General features: G+C 37.8%; 1 protein-coding gene across 2 annotated transcripts in view; it reads left to right on the top strand.

The window, feature by feature from the left end:
• The window catches only part of LOC149574783 (uncharacterized), a 171891-nt gene extending 155333 nt beyond the window's left edge, over positions 1-16558 (top strand). The window contains exons 15-18 of one of the 2 annotated variants that reach the window (XR_016360094.1): positions 15305-15399; positions 15531-15692; positions 15791-15833; positions 16105-16558. Coding sequence is in view for 1 of the 2 variants with exons in the window: in XM_089814612.1 (XP_089670738.1) it covers positions 15305-15399; positions 15531-15666 (231 nt within the window). In the remaining variant the exon portion in view is untranslated. Of the gene's footprint in view, positions 1-15304; positions 15400-15530; positions 15693-15790; positions 16001-16104 lie in introns of those variants that run through there. The other variant, XM_089814612.1, reaches the window with a different exon arrangement.
• Positions 16559-20761: the final 4203 nt, after the last annotated feature.

The following is a 20761-nucleotide window of genomic DNA, read 5'->3' as shown; positions in this document are numbered from 1 at the left end:
TAAAGTAACACTTTATTATTTTCACATTTAATTTAAATGTTACTTTTAATAAACTTCAAGCATTAAAATAAAATAGTAATTGGGCTCGGAATAATATGAGTGATAGCTTATTGGAAAGCTTTCATTGAAGAGCATCAAACCCAATCACTAATTTTGACATCGCCCATGCCCTACTAACTTACTAAAGATAGTAAGTTTGCCCAACACCATGTAAATCAACTCCATTTTGGCCCAAACTAGAAATGACTAGGCCAAAAGATCTCAGGATCCCATTGACCTCTTCATTAGCCTCCAGGACCATGCAGAAATAGGCTAATGGTCACACAACTAGACAACTACTAAAGTGGGGACATTACAATCTGCCCCCTTTGAAATTGCTTGTCCTCAAGAAATCTCAGTCTTGTTTTCTGTAATACCTGTTCACTCTCCTAAGTAGCATCCTCCTCTGGCAGGTCTCTCCATTTGACTAAATATTCTTTAACCACCCTGTTTCGTAGAGTCCTCTCCCTAGTATCCAAAATAGCCTCAGGAATCAATACAAGCTTCCCCTCTTCATCCAATGGTGGAAAATCTATAGAAGGCACAACTCTATGACCAATGGCTTTTTTAAGCCTCAACACATGAAACACATTATGCACCCGACTACCCTTTGGAAGCTCAATCTCGTAGGCAACCTTGCCCACCCTGCGAATCACTCTGTGGCGACCATAAAATCTAGGCTTCAACTTCTCTACTCCGCTCTTCTTGAGTGATGACTGTCTGTATCGTTGTAGCCTCAAGTAAACCATATCCCCAACCTCAAAGCTGCGCTCTATCTGATGCTGATCAACATACAAATTTTGCTGATTCTGCGCCTATTGTATATTTTCCCTGAGCACCCTCAAAATATCCTGACTATCTTGCAAGAAGTTTTTGGCTTTGGGCACTCTACTATCCCCTAAAACCAAATCCATGAAGCTAGGTGCTTCATAACCATACAGTGCCATGAATGGAGTCATCTTGATGGACATATGATAAGTGGTGTTATAACAGTATTCTCCCATATGTAGCCATTTAACCCAAGCTCTCTATTGTGTAGTCACATAGTTCCTCATATATCCTTCCACCCATTTATTCACAATCTCTGTCTACCCATTTGTCTGTGAATGATAACTAGTGCTAGGTGTAAGATCTGTGCCACACAACCCAAACAATTCCTGCCAAAAAGCACTCATAAATTTACTATCCTGATTACTGATAATGAAACTAGGTAGCCCATGTAACCTGAATATCTCTCTGAAGAAAAGATCGACCACCTGTGCTGCTATATAGGTGGATGGAATAGCAAAGAAGTGAGCAAACTTCGTCAGCCAGTCAAATACCACATAGATGCAATCTCTCCCCTGTACTCGTGGTAACCCGCTGATGAAGTCCATAGAAATACTTTCCCATATCCTATCCGGAAAGGGCAAAGGTTGTAACAACCCTACAGGATACGTGTGCTCTACCTTATTTTGCTGACAAACTGCACACTCCCTAACATGCTTCTGAACATCATCCTTGAGCCCTTTCCATGTGAACTGCTCGCAGATCTACCTATAGGTCTTAAAGACCCCTGGATGTCCAACTATAGGTGCATCATGAAATGCCTTCAATATTACCTCCCTAAACTGTGATGAAGGAATCAAATATATCCTTCCTTGGAACTTGATCGATTTGTCCATCACCACATAATGATCATCCTGTATGGTGCCTGCAATCACTCCAGAAGCCCAAGTGTCCCTCACATACTCTATTATAATCTTATTTCTCCAATCTTCTGTAATCTCAGCTAGAGCACAAATATGAGGTCTCCTGGATAAAGCATTTGCCACCACATTCTTCTTTCATTTGACAAACTCAATGTCAAAGTCATAAGCCTACAACTTCGTAATCCACTTTTGTTGTCTATCATTCAAGTCACAATGGCTCATGAAGTATTTGATGTTGTTGTGGTTAGTCTTGATAACAAACTTCCCCCCAACTAGGTAGGACGGAAACTTGGCCAATGCATGCATAATGGCCAACAACTCCTGTTCATAGATGGAATAGCTCCTCTCCACTCCACGGAGCTTCCTACACTCAAAAGCAATGAGATGTTTCTCCTGCATCAAGACTGCCCCAATCCCATCACCTGATGCATCACAATGAAGTTCAAATGGCTTTGTGAAGTTCGGTAGAGCCAATATTGGACATGGTGACATCACCTTCTTGAAATCATCAAAGCATCTTTGAGCTGCGCCTGTCCATACGAAGGCCCCTTTCCTGGTAAGGTCTGTCAAGGGTGCAACACTCTGTGAAAATCGCTTAACAAATCTCCTATAAAACCCGCAGAGACCAAAGAACCCCTTAAGTTGTGCGAGGTTCGTAGGAGTAGACCAATCAACAATAGCTCTAATCTTTTTGGGATCTACCCAAACTCCATCTGCATTGATGATATGGTAAGTCAGTCAACCCAAACTTGCACTTAGATTCTTTGGCATATAGTGACTCTTGTAAATGCTCCTCCTAAGTCTTACTGAAGACCAAAATGTCATCAAAGAAAATCAGGACAAATCTCCTGAGCTGCCCCCTAAATACCTGATTCATGCAACTCTAGAACGTAGCAAGGGCATTGATTAGCCCGAATGGCATAACCAAAAACTCGAAGCGGCCATAGTGACACCGAAAGGTTGTCTTCTCAATGTCCTCCACCTTCATCCTGATTTGATGATACCCTGACTGTAAATCAATCTTCGTAAAGAAGCATGCACCATGCAGCTCATCAATCAGCTCATCTATCCACGGGATGGGATATCTGTTCTTAATCGTCTTTTTATTTAATGCCCTGTAATTGATGTACATGCACATCGTCCCATCCTTCTTTACCAATACTATTGCTGAAGCAAAGGGGCTCTTACTAGGCCTAATATGCCCCATCTCCAACAAATCCTTAATCGCCTTCTCTATCTCATCCTTGTGTTTCTTAGGATGACGATAGGGAGTAATCATAATTGGTTTGGCCTCCTCGAGCTCAATAACATGCTCTATCCCTTTGTCAAGAGGAACCCCATGTGGAATCTCACCGAAAACTTTAGCATGCCTATCAAGTATCTCCTAGATATCTAGTGGATGACTCTTCACCTGTGGCTCCTGTGAGGCTGGTATAGTGAAGCATTTTGCTGCCTACTCTATATCATCATGTCGAAACAGTCTCTGCATTCTCCTCAAGGAGATTACTCTGCAACTCCCATTTGAAAGTCCTCTAAGTACAACAATTCTACCCTCATGCTGAAACCTCATCTCCAATTTTGCTAGGTTGAGTGTGAACTCAACCAAAGAGGCCATCCATGTCATGTTGAGGATGACATCATAATCTCCCATGTCTACTACATAGAACTCATCCTCCACCTCATACCATCTCCAAACTTTATGTGAAGGTTAGATATCTTCCGAGTGCATAATAATTTGTCACCTTTCACCACCATGACTCTAAACCCAACATGCTCCTCGGTCTGTAAACCTCCCTTGGCTAGTGATTGTGCATCTATGAAATTATGTGTAGCCCCAGTGTTAATGAGTGAGATCACTTTTTGCCCCTGGATAGTACCCCTAACCTTAAATGTGATTGCCTTCTGAGCCTCCGTTAATCATGCCAATGAATTCTTATCCTCAGGAATGTTGCTCTCCTCTATAGTGCTACCCTCGTTTGAATCAGAGTGTTGATCCTTCCTCTCTGACTAAGACTCCTCTGCTGAGAAATACTCCATTTGATTTGCCTTAGCCTTGAAAGGACACTTATGAGATAAGTCCCAAGGCTCTCTGTAATGAAAACATAGCTTCTTCCTCCTCAACTCATTCAAGGTGTCATTATCCAACTTATTATCCCTTTTTGGTTGAGCCTCCCAGTGAAAATGGTTTTTGTCCTTCTCCTTATCCTTCTTCGTATGTGAATCCCTAGGTTGAAATCTGCTCCTAAAAGAAGAAGGTGCTAAGTCATGAGCCTTCTTAGTAGCCTCCTATACTGTTGCTGGGTCATGCCCCTTGACCCAAACCCTCAAGGGATCTGAGAGTCCATCCATAAATAGCACTACTAATCTCCTCTTTGAAATATCTGTAACTAACACAACTAACCTCTGAAATTCACTGATGTATGTTTCAATTGATCCCCACTGCTTGAGTTGTGCCAACTCTTTAAACTGTAGCTCAAGATCTTTGGTATCAAATCTTTTTATGAGTCTCTCATTGAACTCCTCGTAAGATGTGATCTGATTATGCCCCATGGTTACCATGCCATGGTGCCACCACTCATGCGCTGGACCATCCAAATGAATAGCTGCATACTTGATAGCCTCCTCCTCAAGCATTGGGTTTAGCTGGAAGTATGTATCTACCTTTTGCACCCAAGCTTGTGCAATCATCTTCCCTGAAGCATCATAATAAGGTAAAGAAAGTTTTCCAACTTTCTTTCTTAGCTCAAAGTTTTGATTCATCCCTTCTGCTCTAGGCATGTGTCTTATCCTTACTTCTATGTAATCTCTGAGGGAAATATCTGCCTGAAACTCCAGTCCACTAGCCTTCTAGTCCCTCTTGAGCTGATCCTGTAACTCGGTAATCTGCGGTTCGTTTACTGGTTGAATCGGATCTCTGGGTGGGAAGGTGGGTAGAAGAGGTCTAGAGCTTATTGTTCAAGCTAGGCGTGCAACATGTCTAAAGTTATCAGCCTCATTCCCATTGTTGCCATGTCCATTATTACCATTAATGTTATTCTCAGGACCCTTGTTGCCTCGGCCTCCATTATTATCATTGCCCCTATTGTTATCATTTCCCCCATTGTTATTGTTTCCTTTGTTGGCATCACCTAGATTAATATTTATGCCCATCTGTCTAGCCATAAGCTACAACATCATGTCCATTTGCCTATTCTACTCTTGCTGTATACGTTGCCCCTGCTCTAATGTATCCAATAACTATTTGAACATTACCTCCCCCTGTTCTGGACTAGTATTCTCGTCTCTGCCTTATCCTGTGTTCCTGTCATCTTAGTCACCCATATTGCTGTCCTGATCAAAGAATATCTCCTCTGTGTCTGTATGACTGGATTGTATGTCCACCTGTATGGATGAACTAGACAGTCCGCTCTACAAGTGTGAAATCCTATTTTGTCTTGCTCTGGTATTGCGGAAATTATAAGGCCCCTGTCACATGCTCAAACATAAATGCTTAGCTTTTTTTTTTAATTCCGATTTTAGAAATTTGACATTTTGTCAAACTTTTCCCTCTCTCTGACTATTCCAAATCCCTTTAAGACCTCCATAGGATGGTAGGACTTATAGCTCTAATACCATTGTAATGGACACCCCCAAAATCTGCTTACAAGTATTCACAACTATATGGTAATTTTATCAAACACTTAGCTCACAGTCTCTGTTATATGCTACAACCCTTATGGCTCTAAAAGGTTTTCTGTATCCTGTTGTGTTTGTCATGTAACATAAATATATGAATTGAAAAAGCATAACATATATTGTAGAAATAACCAGCACACTATATTTATATTGATTTCCAAAATTTAATAACAAGTGCAAAGCTGGCTCATTGAATACTCCAACAATAAATCGAAACAAACATTGTTTACATCAAATAGTTGAGGGCGTGGCCCTTGCAATGACCTATTGCAAACAATATGCAACTTCTACAGTAACTTGCTGTAGTAACTTGGCTGCTACAGTGATACGACTGCTATAGTGATGTGCTGCTACAATAACTCGGCAACTATAGTAACTTGCTACAGGTACTTGGTTGTAGTTGGAAATGCACCCAATCTGTCAGATATAAAGTTGATAGCAATGAATTCCAAAGGCAAAACCCCAAGGGAATGACGTCTAGAATGTCACACGAGAGGATAGATATCCTCCAATGCCAAGAACCGATTTGCAACTCACACATCCATTTTCTTCTCATATTCAACCTCCCCAACAAGGGCCACAAGCTCTCCTTTTTATTTCTACTTCATAGGGTCGACCCACTTTTCACAAGCAATGTAGGATAAAGTGTTCTAAAATAAAATAAAATAAAATAAAACCTTATGTCTCCCTTGGGCTTCCCTTTTCCAACACACAACCCAACATGAATAATATTAAAGTAACACTTTATTATTTTCACATTTAATTTAAATATTACTTTTAATAAATTTTAGGCATTAAAATAAAATAGTAATTGGGCTCAGAATAATATGAGTGATAGCTCGTCGGAAAGCTCCCATCGAGGAGCATCAAACCCAATCAATAATTCTGACATCACCCATGCCCTACTGACTTACTAAAAATAGTAAGCTTGTCCAACACCATGTAAATCAACTCCGTTCTAGCCCGAATTGGAAATGACTAAGCCAAAACATCTTAGGATCCCATTGACCTCTTCGTTAGCCTCCGGGACCATGCAAAATTAGGCTAATGGTCACACAACTAAACAACTGCTAAAGTGGGGACATTACACTCAAATCATGAAATCAAAATTTGAATCCCATAGACAAGCATGTCACAAAATACCCATAACACCTATACATAGGTATCTAGCCTCGTAGGCCTGCCTGTCCATCGGTCAACCTATGACTAGCCTCTGCCCTTCTATCCTATAGCCATTTTGATTGGGAAAGTTGTCACCTTACTTCCTTTTACCGTCCTTCTCTTATTCACATCACTAAGGATCCTCCATGCTTGATCCTCGACTTGTTGTACACTTCGCCTGTCTCCCTGTTGTGACTTTGACTAAGTCATCTTTGCACATCTTAACCAGTGCATGCTTTTACAAGTGGTTATACTGACTTACAACCTTTCCATCTGCTTCAACCGGTTGCCAATCAGTGACACTCAAAATCTTTGTGATGCAAATTTGATTCTTCTTTTAGATCTAATTTTCTTTTTCCCATGTCTGTCTTCTTGACTCCCCTTTGTCCTTTTGACATGATTCCGGACAACCTTGATTCTGTCAGCGTCTTTTCTCTCTTAGTAGGATACTAGGAAGTATCTTGTCTCCCCACTTGCTCTACTATTGGGGTCTCTTGTTTTACCAATGCTTCGTCCTCATGGGTGGACTTTACCATTTCTGGTGTTGGTTTTTTCTCTGGCTGCTGCTGTCTCTTAGGCATGACTTCCCTTACAGGAGCTTAATCTTTCTCCTTTTCTATTTCTTGCACATTTTTAGCTTCCTCAATTGGATTGGTGTCTCTCATTGGTATCTCCATCAAAATTGGAGAGCTTTCTCTTACAGTTGAGTCTTCTATTTCTTCTTTAGTCTTTAACTCAAGGGATTTCTCCATTCCCTATGCACGTTGCTCTTGTTCGGTATCCATGGTGTCTTTGCTTGCTTCTGGTCTTACTGGTGACCTCACCTTCACTAGTTCTCTGGCTTGTCTTATTTCTTTTGCTTCCCTTTGTGGAGTCTATTGTATTTCAGGTGCTTGGCTTTCTCGACTCCTTTTCCTTTACCACTTGTGCCTATGGTAATTCTTCAACCTTTGCTTCATCAAAGTCCTTATTTGTTCCTTGTTCCTTTGCTTTATTTGGCTTCTTAGTCTTAGGCATTACTCCTTTGCATTCTCGAATCTCCTGTTCATCTTGCTTTTGACTTGTCTCTCTCTTCGTGTCGTACTCTTTAGTTGATTTGTAGTCTTTGTCCATTGCTTTTCTGCATTTTCATATGCTTCTTTATTTTGACCGTTGATGACTAGGGTCACATTACCTAGCATGTTGAAATCTTTCTTGTAAGCATTGATCAGTCACCCTTTCTTCCTCAGTGTAATCGGGTCGCATTTTCCTTCTTTCCATTTCTGTCTAATTATTGTGTATAGATCTTTGGGCACCAATGGTCTAATGTCTCTTGGTGCTTTACTAAAGGTTCTCATACTTAATAGAACAACACTAACTATTTTTTCCTTGTTGGGTTCATTAATTAAACTTTGAAAACTTATTGTTTAAGGTGTTATAATTTCAATTATGCATGATATCATTTAATAAATATTTGAAAGTAAGTTTGTTACCTTCTCTAGGCAACTTTAGATCCTCTGCCTTTGTTTCTTCTGTTCACACACCCTTCTCCGGTGTTGGTGATGCCTTCTATGTTTCCTTCTCGTTCGTCTTTCTTGTAGAACTCAACCATCGAGAGTTTGAAACTGATTGGGATACTCCTCCAGGTGATTTCCCTTGCCAATTTAAGTTCAAGTGAGGATTCCACTTCAATCCCACCTTTTGTCATTGGTTGAGGACTAGCCTCAACTTTGCTGGTTGCTTCTACTTCTTCCTCCTCAACTTCCTCTTCATAATCCTTTTGGAGGCTTGACTCTTATTCTTACTTCTCTTTTTCAATCTTCTACTTTTTGCAGCTATTTCGTGCTACCTCTTGTGTTGTTTCTTGATTTTTGCTCTTGTTCCAAATCTCTTGCCCTTTGGATCAATGGTCATTGCTAGCAAATTCTCAATATGAACTCTAGTTGACACTTCTTCAACCTCATAAGGTAGCTCCATCAACCAATGGGTTCGTGGCTGTACCACTTGAATCATGCATTTGTTAGTGTTAGTGAGGAAGCATACTTCTTGCATGTACTCTTCTACCAGTCTTAAGGGATCCTCTCCCTTTGTTGCATCTCCAGCTGGAATTTCTTGAAGTATTCCTCCAACAACTCATCTCCATCATTTTTCAATTTTTCGTTCTAGTTTCAAGCCAATCAGAGTTGTTTCAGCAAGGTTCCCAAATACTATTTATATCAAGTCAATAGAGCTCGATATTCTTGGTATTTCAGTGTTGGGTTGGGAGCATCTCGCCGATACCTTTCCAATGAGCTATCACATAATTATTCGAGTCTATTTGATTAGTACCTTTATTGCCTGAAGATTAAATGATTTATTAATAAAGTGACTATTAAATTGAAGTACAAATTATTATTTCACTTTATTATTAAATGTAACACTTTATTCACTTAAGTGGGGGAAATGATATTTTAAAAGTGAAAATAAAGAGACCAAAAACGAATGTGGAGTTAGACATGACAACTTGGTAATTTCAGTAGTGATAGGTTTTTGTTTCTTCCACTTGAACTTCTTGAGCCCAGGGAATTCTTCCCTAAAATAAAAGAAAATACACACAAGTATAGCACCATATTCCAAAATGTGCTTACTATTATCCCTTTTGATCTTCCGTAGATTTTCTAGTATTTGCATTTGCAACCAACCACTCAAGTAAAGTATTGCAAGATTATTGATGATCTGGTGTGCTCCATACATAACTCCACTCGGAACACTGCTACTCCTACTTGAGTAGTAAATTTTGTACGTGATCACCATCGCTTTGAACCTTGTCTCCGCATTGGTGATGTCCTTCACAGAGCACATACGTCTGTCATGGTGGCATCAAGTCAGCTTTGCCACTTCCGTTGGCAAGAATGTCTTCGTGATTAGCTCCCTTCTAGTTCTACTGAACCGTGTAACCCTCTAGATCACATCCATTGTGATTTTGCAAGGTTTGTCTAGCCATATGTACTGATCGTGTATCCTACTTAGCACAAGTATAACCCATTCATTGTGGAAGAAATTAGGAATATCCACAAAACAATGTAGGGTAGTTGTCTCCAAATGTTTGAATTGAGGGTTCAAGACTCCCTTGTGACAGATCATTTGATATAGTTCATGAATTTCTCTGTCACTCAACTCGTTAATCTTTACCTTTAGAAATGCACTCACATTCTGAGTGAGGAGAACATCGCCTGGGAGCAAAGAAAGGACTCCTAACATATCTTTCTCATTAGCGTTCATCATGATAGGTGTGTAAACTGGTGGCTCAGATTTCTTTCCATCGATCAACTCCACATTATACAGTTCTTCAGCCATTGTATCCTTGGTGATTTGTTTTCCAACTTAGCACACTGGCTTATTTCGTCACTGTTCTTATTTCACCTTTCTCCACTTGCACAGAATCTCACAATATTCTCACAAAGATATCACACTTGTTAGCTAAAGTTAAGCAGATATGAAAACTCAAGAATTTCAAGTTCACAAGGTGATAATCATCTTGTGCCCATTCATAGGGTAAAATAGTAACGGTTAGGGTTACAATGGTAAATAAACCTTATACCTACCTCTCACACAGTGCAGTTAATGCTTTACTCCATGTCGTCCAACAGTCATGATTTTGATGACTACTTGTCTTGTCACATGTAAAGCATGCTTGACTGGTGACCATGACTGAGCTACCTTCTGGCATCACAATATGTGATTTACCGGTTTAGATATGGGGACCGGTTTTAGATTTGTCTTTTTTGCATAACCCCTTAAGCTATGATAGCTTAGTTTGACTCTAAAGTTTCATATTTGCTGGTGAGCTCACAACCTCTCCAGGTTTGACTTCCTCTGCTTCCACACTCTTCTTGGTCCAAATCTTTGCAAAGTCCTTGTTCTTTGTAATGAACTTCATCTTCCCCTTCTTATTAGAGGACTGCAAATTTGACCTTTTTCTTGACCAGCAGTTTCTAGCAAGGTGTCCAATCTTATGACATTTGTAACATGTCATACTGGTGCTCCATCATGGTTCGGTGTGCTTCTTGGCTTGTCCTCAACTTGCAGTATGATGCAAGATGACCATAGCTCCCACAGGAGCAAACTTTCATGACACTCTTGTCCATTCCAATGTGCCTTGCAGTCTTCGAAGACGACTGATTGGATTGAGCCTTTGATCTACAGTTTCCGTCTTTGTGTCCATATTTGTTACAATAGTCACAATACCCTTCTATCCTTTCTAAAGTTAAATGATCTCTGCACTCTTATGTGGAATGTCCATACCGGTGGCAATTGTTGCAGTAACCATCGTAGGCATACTGAATACCAGACACTACTTGCTTATGCTAACACATATTTGACGCATGTCCTACTTTACCACAACAGTAACAAGTAAGTTTGTTAGGTTTTTTAACACCTGATGATATTCTTCCTTGCTGCTTGGAATCTAGACCCTTCATTCCAGAGGACTCACCTTTTTCAGTCTTATTGATTCCTTCAAATGTAGGCTGGTTGTGCTTTTGGTCATCCTTTGAGCTTTAAGTTGTTTGTCAAACTTTCTAGAGCTTTCGTTAGATTTCATTAGTCCTCTCGCTTCTTTCATTTGTGTTCTACAGTTAACCAGTGCACTTGTTCAGCCAGTTGCTTGCTTTCTTTGATCAACACTTAAATCCGTTCTTTGTTGTCATGATCATGCTCAAGAAGAACACTGCTTTCTTGTTTGATGAAGTGATGTTCTTCTTCCATCAGGGCTGCTTCTTCTTCTTTTGTCCTTAATGCTTCTTCAGGTTGTTGTCCAGTGTCTTGGGCTATTCTTAGTGCTTCAACAGCTTCACTCTTGCCAGAGTGGCATTGCCTTTCTCATCCTAAGCTGTACTCATTCTTACAGCTGTATGCTCATGTTCCTTCTTCATCAGTGCTATTTTCTTGGTTAGCTTTTCGTTATCAGTCATGAGATCAGATACGGCTTCTTCAAATTCATGCGATCTACTTTGCTCCTCAAGATGTTCTATGAGCTCATGACTCTCACTGAGTTTCTTCACGAGTTTCTTTCTATTAGTCAGTGACTCTCTTAGCTTATCCTTCAAACTCTCAATGATGTCAAAGGCTTCGTCGAGCTGTCTCTGCAGTCTGTAGGCTTCCATTAGATCCTCCTTTAATTTGTTAAACTCTTCACTCTTAGGGCCAAGGCTCTGATACCAATTGTTGTCCCAAACCTATATTGAGAGGGGGGGTAAATCAGTACGAACTTTAAAATCGTTAACTTGAGCTACTTTGATCAATACTCTAACTACCAGTCCTTTAACCAGTAAGATAATGATAAAAGTAACACAGTAAAACCATAGAAGATCACATAAGAGAGCATACATCAATGACACAAGAGTTTTGTATGTGGAAACCCTCGATGAGAGATGAAAACCACAGTGGGATAAATATACCCACTGGCCTTTCCTTGCAAGTAAAAGGGTGCCCTGTTAAAGGTTACAGCTGTTCTTTCTGAGAATACATCTGAGAACACATCCTATTCTTTCTAAATACACAAACCCTAATTTCTGCAACTACATGTACTTGAGGAACAATACACAATGTAGTCTCTTCAAAATTTATTGACTAATCAAACAACAGAGAAACTTCACAACACTTAGTACTCCAGCATATGCTAAGAACACCAAATACGTCTGTCATCTGAGAAACAATGAAAACCAAAAACAATAATAATATCCTTCACAAACGATAACTCAAAGTGAATCAGCTACAAATGATAATGACCAGAGAAGACCTGTGATGAACATACACAAGATAACAACACACTGCTAAAAATGGAATTCACGATAATCAGTAAACACTGATATCAGACCAAAAATGAATGGCAATGCACTCCAAAATTGTGTATGAGCCAAAGGTAAAGCAATTCTCAGAATGCTGATAAACAAGAATGAAGAACCGTTTGAATTCTGGCTGTTGTGGCACATGAACTGATGGCAGTTAGCAATAAAGTGCCTTTTCATAAGCTGGAGTAGAAGACTCCATTGTCTTTGATGATTGTTTCAAAAGATGTGACACTTGAATATACAGAAACTGTGACACAAAAAAATTATTGTCTGACTCAACAACCACGTATACATGGCTCTTCAAATACCAACAGTTACGCGGGCATATGACTGATAAAGATGACAAATGCAGATAGAAACAACCATCACAGGTTAGAAGATAGCTCCTGCAGCTGCTGAACTTCAACATATGCTACTGGCTTCATTCTTCAATCATCCTAACATACTCAATACAACTTAATATAAACATATATTTTCTTAATGTGATTTGGTGCATTCCAATAGCCATCACTGAACATACATGACAGTATAAGGGTTTATCGTAAAAATATATTCATAGACATTCATGTGGAGAAGTATTTACTTTAATATGGTGCTTGACCCCCAATATTGCAAACCAGCACAAAGGCATAGAGTGACAACCGAAATAGGTGTGCATAATACAATAAGTATTCTGTATAAGGGCAAGTTTTTAGTATCTGTGTTATTATTTATATTGACCTTGAATATTGCAGACCAGCATAAAGTCATGAAGTGCCAACCTAAATAGGAGTGTGTAATGCAATCAGTATGGTTTGTATTAGGGTAAGTGTTCAATTTATGTTGTATTATCTTTTGGGAAACCTTTGAAAAGCTCCTTTTGTTTAGTAGAGTTACAAATGGAGGTTTTACTCATTTCAATATTTGGTCCAAAGTTTGCCTGCTTGTTCATAAGTTTGAAGGCTTTCTCCTGAGTTCGACACCACTAGCACTCAACATATTTTAGAAAATTTCTAGGTGCAATGTCTGATGTGCAATTAATCATATCTATCAGAAGAATCTGGCATGTCCCTCAAGTTGACAAATTTGTGATGCGTCAGTGAATTTTTCATGTGTCTGTATCTGATGATTTGAAGAATTTGCTTAATATGGTGATTCTTATAGTTGGAAAGGTTCTTGATGGTTTGTTCCATACTGAAAGCCTTTATGAATTTCTCTATTTCCTTGTATTGCATCATTCTTTCCCTCATATTTAAACCTTTGTTTTTTAATCTCTGGAAGTGTGTGTGAGCGAGCATCTTGCCTGTGTTTTTAAGGTAATAACCACCATAGAACTGAAATGCAATTGAATTCAGTTATTTCTTTTCATCCATTTTCTATCATAACTGCCCAGTAGGGAGGCTTTTGGCCTCTGAAATCTCATGCATATTGAGAAGATGGGAAATTTCTATATGCGTTATGAGACCTGCACTTCTCCTTACTTTCCATGGAATTTATCTGGATTTATTTTCTATGGAGTCTTGCCTGGCTGGTGCTTATCCTCTTGAAGATGCCAAATGCTTGAGTGCTTATCTGGCAAGTGCCATGCTATGTTTCACTTTGCAAGTATTGAGCAATTGTTCAATTTGTTTCTTTTCATCTTGCAAGTGCCTTACGATGTTTCATTTTGCAAGTATTGAGCAATTGTTTCAACTTGTTTCTTTTCATCTTGCAGGTGCCATACTATGTTTTACTTTGCAAGTGAGCAATTGTTTCTCTTCCTTGAAGTCTTCTTTGTCCAAGTGGTATCAATGATGTTGGTCTATGAAATGGATTTTCCCTTACTTACCTTGCGAACTGATTTCGTTGAGATTGAGAGCTTGCATCATTTAGAGCACTACTTTTGATTAGTCTCCGTTGCCCTTCCTTACAACAACAAATTCTAATCGTAGAAAAGAATGAAAACTGCCAAGCTTCAATACCGATTTGTTTCTTCCTTGCTTTTCCAACCTTTTTTCACAGACTCATTAATCAAGTCAGCAGTTACGTTTGCAACTTGAGTGCTTTCCCATCATTTTACCAGCCATTAGGATTCCTCTTCTGATAAGCATTTCTTTGGTTGTAGACGCCAAACACTGCGTAATACTACTGAGATGCCCAAATTGACTTTTTACAACCCATTTTATAATCATTTCTATGTCTCTGTCTGGAGTATACGTGCATACAACCACTACTATGGGCATCAGAACTGACACTTGCAACTAGAGTGCTTTCCCATCATTTTACCAGTCATTAGGATTCCTCTTCTGATAAGCATTTCTTTGGTTGTAGACGCCAAACACTGCGTAATAATACTGAGATGCCCAAATTGACTTTTTACAACCCATTTTATAATCATTTCTATGTCTATGTCTGGAGTATACGTGCATACAACCACTACTATGGTCATCAGAACTGACACTAAGTACAATCTTATCGTGCATAAAATTAATTGAACTCGGTCAAATTAATTAAAGTATAAGAAGAAAAATAAAATGATGTTACTTTGGTTTTTATCAAAAGTTGAATAATTTCAAATTTAATATAGTTACAACAATATAAATTAATGATTCATCAGTTTTAAGCAGCAATATAATATTTTTAAAGTAAAACCACCATTAATTTTCTCACAAGTGAGGTTCAATGGTTATTGCCATATGCATCTTTAAAAAAAATCACACTTTAGATAAGCTAACTTAGATTAATTTAACTTAATTTCATTTAAAAACGCCAAAGCCAGCCTAATTAGAGATGAACGAGCCTTGTCAACTAATAGAAAAAGTAAATGAAAGTAAAGATGAATTATGCAGATCTGAGTGATTTAGAATGAACGATCCCAGATATTTGGAGTTGAATTGCATAGCCCTGGCACTGATAAACTTGTTTCAGTTTACAAGATAATTGCTGATTTAAAGGTTTGGTTCATTGTAGGTCATTGAAATTGTAGGATTCATGGACCGTCGACCAGAGATACCTGAAGGATTAGATCCAAAATTGACTGCACTTATTTGTGATTGTTGGCACAGGTAATTTGTGCTTAGAAACACTTCTTGCATTGAATTTTTGTTGTAATTTTAGATCAATAAATTTATATGTGCTGTTGAGACAGTTCATACAAGTTACTCATGATTTCATTCTGTACTATTTTTATCGATAGTGACCTTTCACAGCGCCCATCTTTTGAAAGTATAGTACAGAGGATGGTGGAATTGATAAGGTTGCAAAACACATCAAGAAAGTGTAATACGAAGGATGGTAGAATTTGTAAGGTTGAAACACACAATGATGACTAATTCTTTTCAGAAATCAACCGATCAAGGTAATTTATTTGGTCAACTTCTGTTCTTTGCAAATCTATCTTTCCAGTTTGTAATGCTAACTAAAGCATTCTAAGCTGTTTGACTTATTTGTGTGCAGAAATGCTGTCGTGAAATAAATACAGATTTCATGGAAATAACAGGTGAGATAACATGACACAGGAATATAAGAAAATGTCGGACAATTTTATGTATGTACAATTTGAATGTATATTTAATATTCATAAAATAATTATTGTTGACTGGAACCATGATAAGTTTATCTTATGGAGTACTTTTCATAAATATCTATAAAAGTTTAAATTTTTTATTTAGGGGAAGATACCCAATGGTGACTATAGCTAACTTTGAGTTGTCAATTGGTGTACCAAACGATGTTGACATTTTCCGACTTTTTGTTGTTATCATATGCAGCTTAACTCTTTATAGCTAAGGTTTCAGCTTCTCACCAATAATGATGCACTCTATAGGAGACGTTATGCATGAAACGGTCAAAAAGTGGTCCAAATAAAGTCTTCACTGATACTTGACCTCCATTGCACCAATATTTATCCATTGAATCACCAATAGTGGTTCATAGCATGTCTAGTAGTGTCTCACAAATCTCCAATAGCAGTCCAGAAATCTATTATTGTAGTTCATAAATCACCAGTATTGGTGCACAAATGAACCAATCATGGATGAAAAGAGTTATAAAAAAAAAACAACTATTGGTATATAAATGATCCAGTATGGGTATATTCAATCATTATAATTGAGTGAATATTGGACGTGATTCACTACTGGATATCTTCCCCTAGACGATTTTATGTGCAGGTCATTTTTCTTTTAATTGTTGTTATAAATAGATTATTAATTTTTATCAAAAGGAATTTAATAAATAATAATAATCAGGTGCTGAACCCACAATTAGATCTACTTAAAGCAAGAGATGAGACAAGTGAGCTAACCTTTAAGGGTAATAAATAGTTATTGTTTTAACTTGAGAAGAATGAGAAGAATGCCAACAATATAATATTTCAATAAAAAGTTGTGCTAAATGACATATGTTTCAATAATGAACCACTCTTGAAATAATAGTTCCACAATGTCACTTTCTATTTGTGTTGAAGAGTTGCTAAAGAATTGGGTTTTATGCTAAAATAAAAAATTTGATATAGATCAAATTTTGATACATGAATTTATATTATTTGAATTGAACATGGCTTATGTTTTGGTGTGTTATATTATTTCATGTTTAATAATTATTGTACGTGTAAACTTATAATTTTATAAATATAGTTTGCATAAACAATTTTCTCGAGCACTTTGAAATGGGTATTTATTTTTATTGAGGCAATATTAATGGGAAAAAGCAATATTAAACAAATTTTGAGACGAAAATAGGATACAAGTACTAATTTGACGTAAGATATCATATATAATATGATTGTAAAATTGGTATAATTTTTTGTAGCATTATGGAATTTCATGTTTATAAGATAAGTAAATAAAATTAACATTTAACAATCATAACTTCTTTCTAAATGATCATTATGGTTCAGTTAGGAGATCTTTTCATAGATTTGTATCATGGTTTTTTTGGACAATTCTAATCTACATTAATTTAGGGGTTAGCGTTTGACTATCATGGTTTTCATTTTTATTAATATACTTATTTACTTAGTTGGATGACAACTTAGTTCTAAAATTTCACTTTAAAATCTTGAGGTGAGTGCACAAAATCGGTGGACGAAAAAGTGAAAAAGTGAATAGGGGGATTGAAAAAGTTGTCGCTCACCTTCCTTTTTGTCCCCAAAATAGGTATGGCACATATCATATGGATTGGCATGTCAAGGCTTAGGCTTGCGCAAGGCAAGTCTATATGGTGCATCGCTCGAATAGTAAGGTAGCGGGTCGCATGTGTGTGTGGGTTGCAAAAGCCACACACACACACACACACACACACAGTAGGGTAGTGGGCCGCATGCGTGTGTGGGTCGTGAAAGTGCACTTATATGCGCGCGCGCACACACACACACACACACACACACACACACAGGTGTACATGCACATAAACCCAAAAACACAAGTTAAATGCAATCTTAGAGCAAGAATACATACAAGAAATGTACATTTAAGCGACTTTTCGTAATGTGTTTTTTGTTTCCTTTACTAAAATTTTAGTAATCAACATGCTTGGAATTTAAGTAATAAACATACTCGTGCCATTATTTTCTTACATTCTCTATTTTGATCTCTTTATCTCCCTCATATATGAAATTCTCTCTCTCTCTCTCTCTCTCTCTCTCTCTCTCTCTCGCCTACCTTACCTCCATCTTTATGCTCTCTTTGTCTCACACACATGCACACACACACTTTACCTCTTTACCTCTCCTCGATTCACACACTTCACCTCTTGTACCTCTCCTTGATCTGTGATTCTTTACCTCACCCATGGATCATGATAAAAGAGGGTCAGCCTAACTTTTAAGCCATTAAGATAGTAGGTTAGAACTAATAAACTATTGTTGCATGCAGAGGGAGACACCTATTCAATAGCGTTGATGGAAGAGATGCTAGGGTAGATGACCTACATGTATGTTGTTGGATGTTGTAGTTGCTCACTAACCCCATGCAATATTGTACTTGGTTGACAATGCAGTTGGACCTTTATGTTCCTTCTAACCTCTTTACCTGTCTCCATCCTAGGTCTCTCAGTTACTTCCTATCTACATCTCTCACTCTCCCTCCTTAGCCCTCGTTCTCCATCTCCTCTTTTCCACACATCTATTGGGGAGAATGTAAGAGGGAGAGAGGTGGGGGGTATGGGAGAGGGGTTGGGAATGAGTAGAGCTTTAATGATGGGGATTTAATGGTGGGGTTTACAGACGGGTATACAATTTAGAGCTTATGGCTATTGAGCTTAAGGTTTAGGGTTTAAGGTAGAGAGACAAATGGAAAGAGAGGGGAGAGAGGGGCAATGATAATTTTGGTGGTGAATATTGGCCAGTTGATGAAATGTAGGGCATGATGCATTGAGAAATTAGTGAGTAGTATTATCATGCAAAGTGGTTCAATCACTTAGTTTTCATGCAATATTAGTCCCATGTGTAGTCTATTCACCACCATTTAGTTGAAATGGTAATACTTTGAAAGTGTATTTTTGCCCCTATTGCCTACATAGTTTGTAATGTCCCTACTTTAGCAATTGACCAAGTGTGTGTGTGTTAGCCTAGTTCTACATGGTCCTGAGGGATAACGAAGGGTTTAAAGGGATTTTAGAGTGTTTTGGCCTAGTCATCTCTAGTTTGAGCCAAAATGGAGTTAAATTATTCAGTCTCAGGCATATTTACCATTTTTCGTAAGTCAACGGGACACAGGGGAGGCTAGTTTTGGTGATTGGATTTGATACTCCTTGGCAAGAGCTTTCTGATGAGTTATCACTTGTGTTGTTTGGAGTCCGATAGCTAATATATTTTTATGCCTGAATTATTATTAAAGTAACATTTAATTTAGTTGTAAAATATTAAAGTGTTACTTTAATATTAAATTTTATGGAAATGTGTGCAAATCAAAATGGGCACTTAAGGGGGACATAAGTGATTATTTTAATATGTTTTATATTGCACATCTTTTATCCCACATTGCTCATGAGAATTGAATTGACCCTTGGAGAAAGAATAAAAAGGAGTGTTAGTGGCTTCATTTGGTAGGTTGAATGTGAGAAGAAATCAATGTGTGAGTTGTAGATCCGTTCTTGGCATTAGAGGGCATCTATCCTCTCTTGTGGCATTCTAGACGTCATTCCCTTAGGGTTTGGCCTTTGGAATTCATTGCTATTAGCTTCATTATTAGGCAAATTGGGTGCATTTCCAACTACAACCAAGTTACTGTAGAAATCGAGTTATTGTAGCAATCGAATCCTATAGCAATTGCATCACTGTAGCAATGGCGTCATTGTAGCATTCACATTACTATAGCAACCACATTCTGTAGCAAATACATACTATTTGGAGCTGCTCAAGGCAATGGCTAAGCCCTCAACTATTTGATGTAAACAATGTTTGTTCAGATTAATTGTTGGAGTATTCAGTGAGTTGGCATTGCACTTGTTTATTAATTTAGAAATCAATATAAATATAGTGTGTTGGTTATTTCTGTGATGTGTGTTTGTGCTTCTCAATCCCTATATTCATGTTATATGCCAAACATGACACAATTCAAACAAACCTTTTAAGCCATAAGGGTTGTAGCACATAACGGGAAATTAGAGACTGCAAGCTAAGTGTTTGATAAAATTACCATATAGTTGTGAATACTTGTAAGCAGATTTTGGGGATATCCATTACATGAATATTTCTTAGTCTTAATTTCAACCAAGATTTCTGAATGAATGCAAGAAAACATTGATGGATAGTTGCAGTCGCCAATATTGACACATGGTTTGATGAATTTCAAGGGGCCATATAGCATGAAATATTAATTATTTTGTTTGATAGGCTAGACCTAATTCCTCCACCCCCTCCCGAAGTATTATTGAACAACAATACAAGTCCATGTTTGTCTTTAAAATCGAAATTGCATGACCATAATCCCACCTGAATTCGCAAATTTTATATCTCCCAATTAATCAAAATTTGTTGTATATATGATTGTTTTGCACTTCTACGAACTCTTGACACAAATTGCTCAGAAATTATTTAGATTTTAAGTCTTGAATGACCTATATCATTGTGAGAACTCAATGATAAGTGACAAAAGTTATAAGATTGATGTTAGTTTTAAGATTTTGAGTTGCTATTGTTTTTTATTAAGCAAACATGACTTTTGTAAGGGACCATGAAACCCTTTTTGAGTTGCTATTGTTTGTCATTTTGATTTCAATTTTTTTTTCAGCTTAATTGTTAGGACTTAGTATTTTCCATTTTTATTTGTTAACATTTACATTTTTATTTGTTAACATTTACATGGTATTCATTATTAGTCCCTGCCTTATGTATAAGGTAGGGAACTAATGTTCTCGATAGACCCCCCAACAGGGTGGTGTTAATTTTTCATGATAAAAAATATTGTTTCAAGCTAAGGTTTT

Source organism: Cupressus sempervirens, chromosome 2 (genome assembly GCF_028749045.1).
Source record: "Cupressus sempervirens isolate cs-2001-9-10 chromosome 2, ASM2874904v1, whole genome shotgun sequence".
NCBI classification, from domain to species: Eukaryota; Viridiplantae; Streptophyta; class Pinopsida; order Cupressales; family Cupressaceae; genus Cupressus; species Cupressus sempervirens.
The sequence above is the reverse complement of the archived record's forward strand: the minus strand, read 5'-3'. Positions and strand labels throughout refer to the sequence as shown.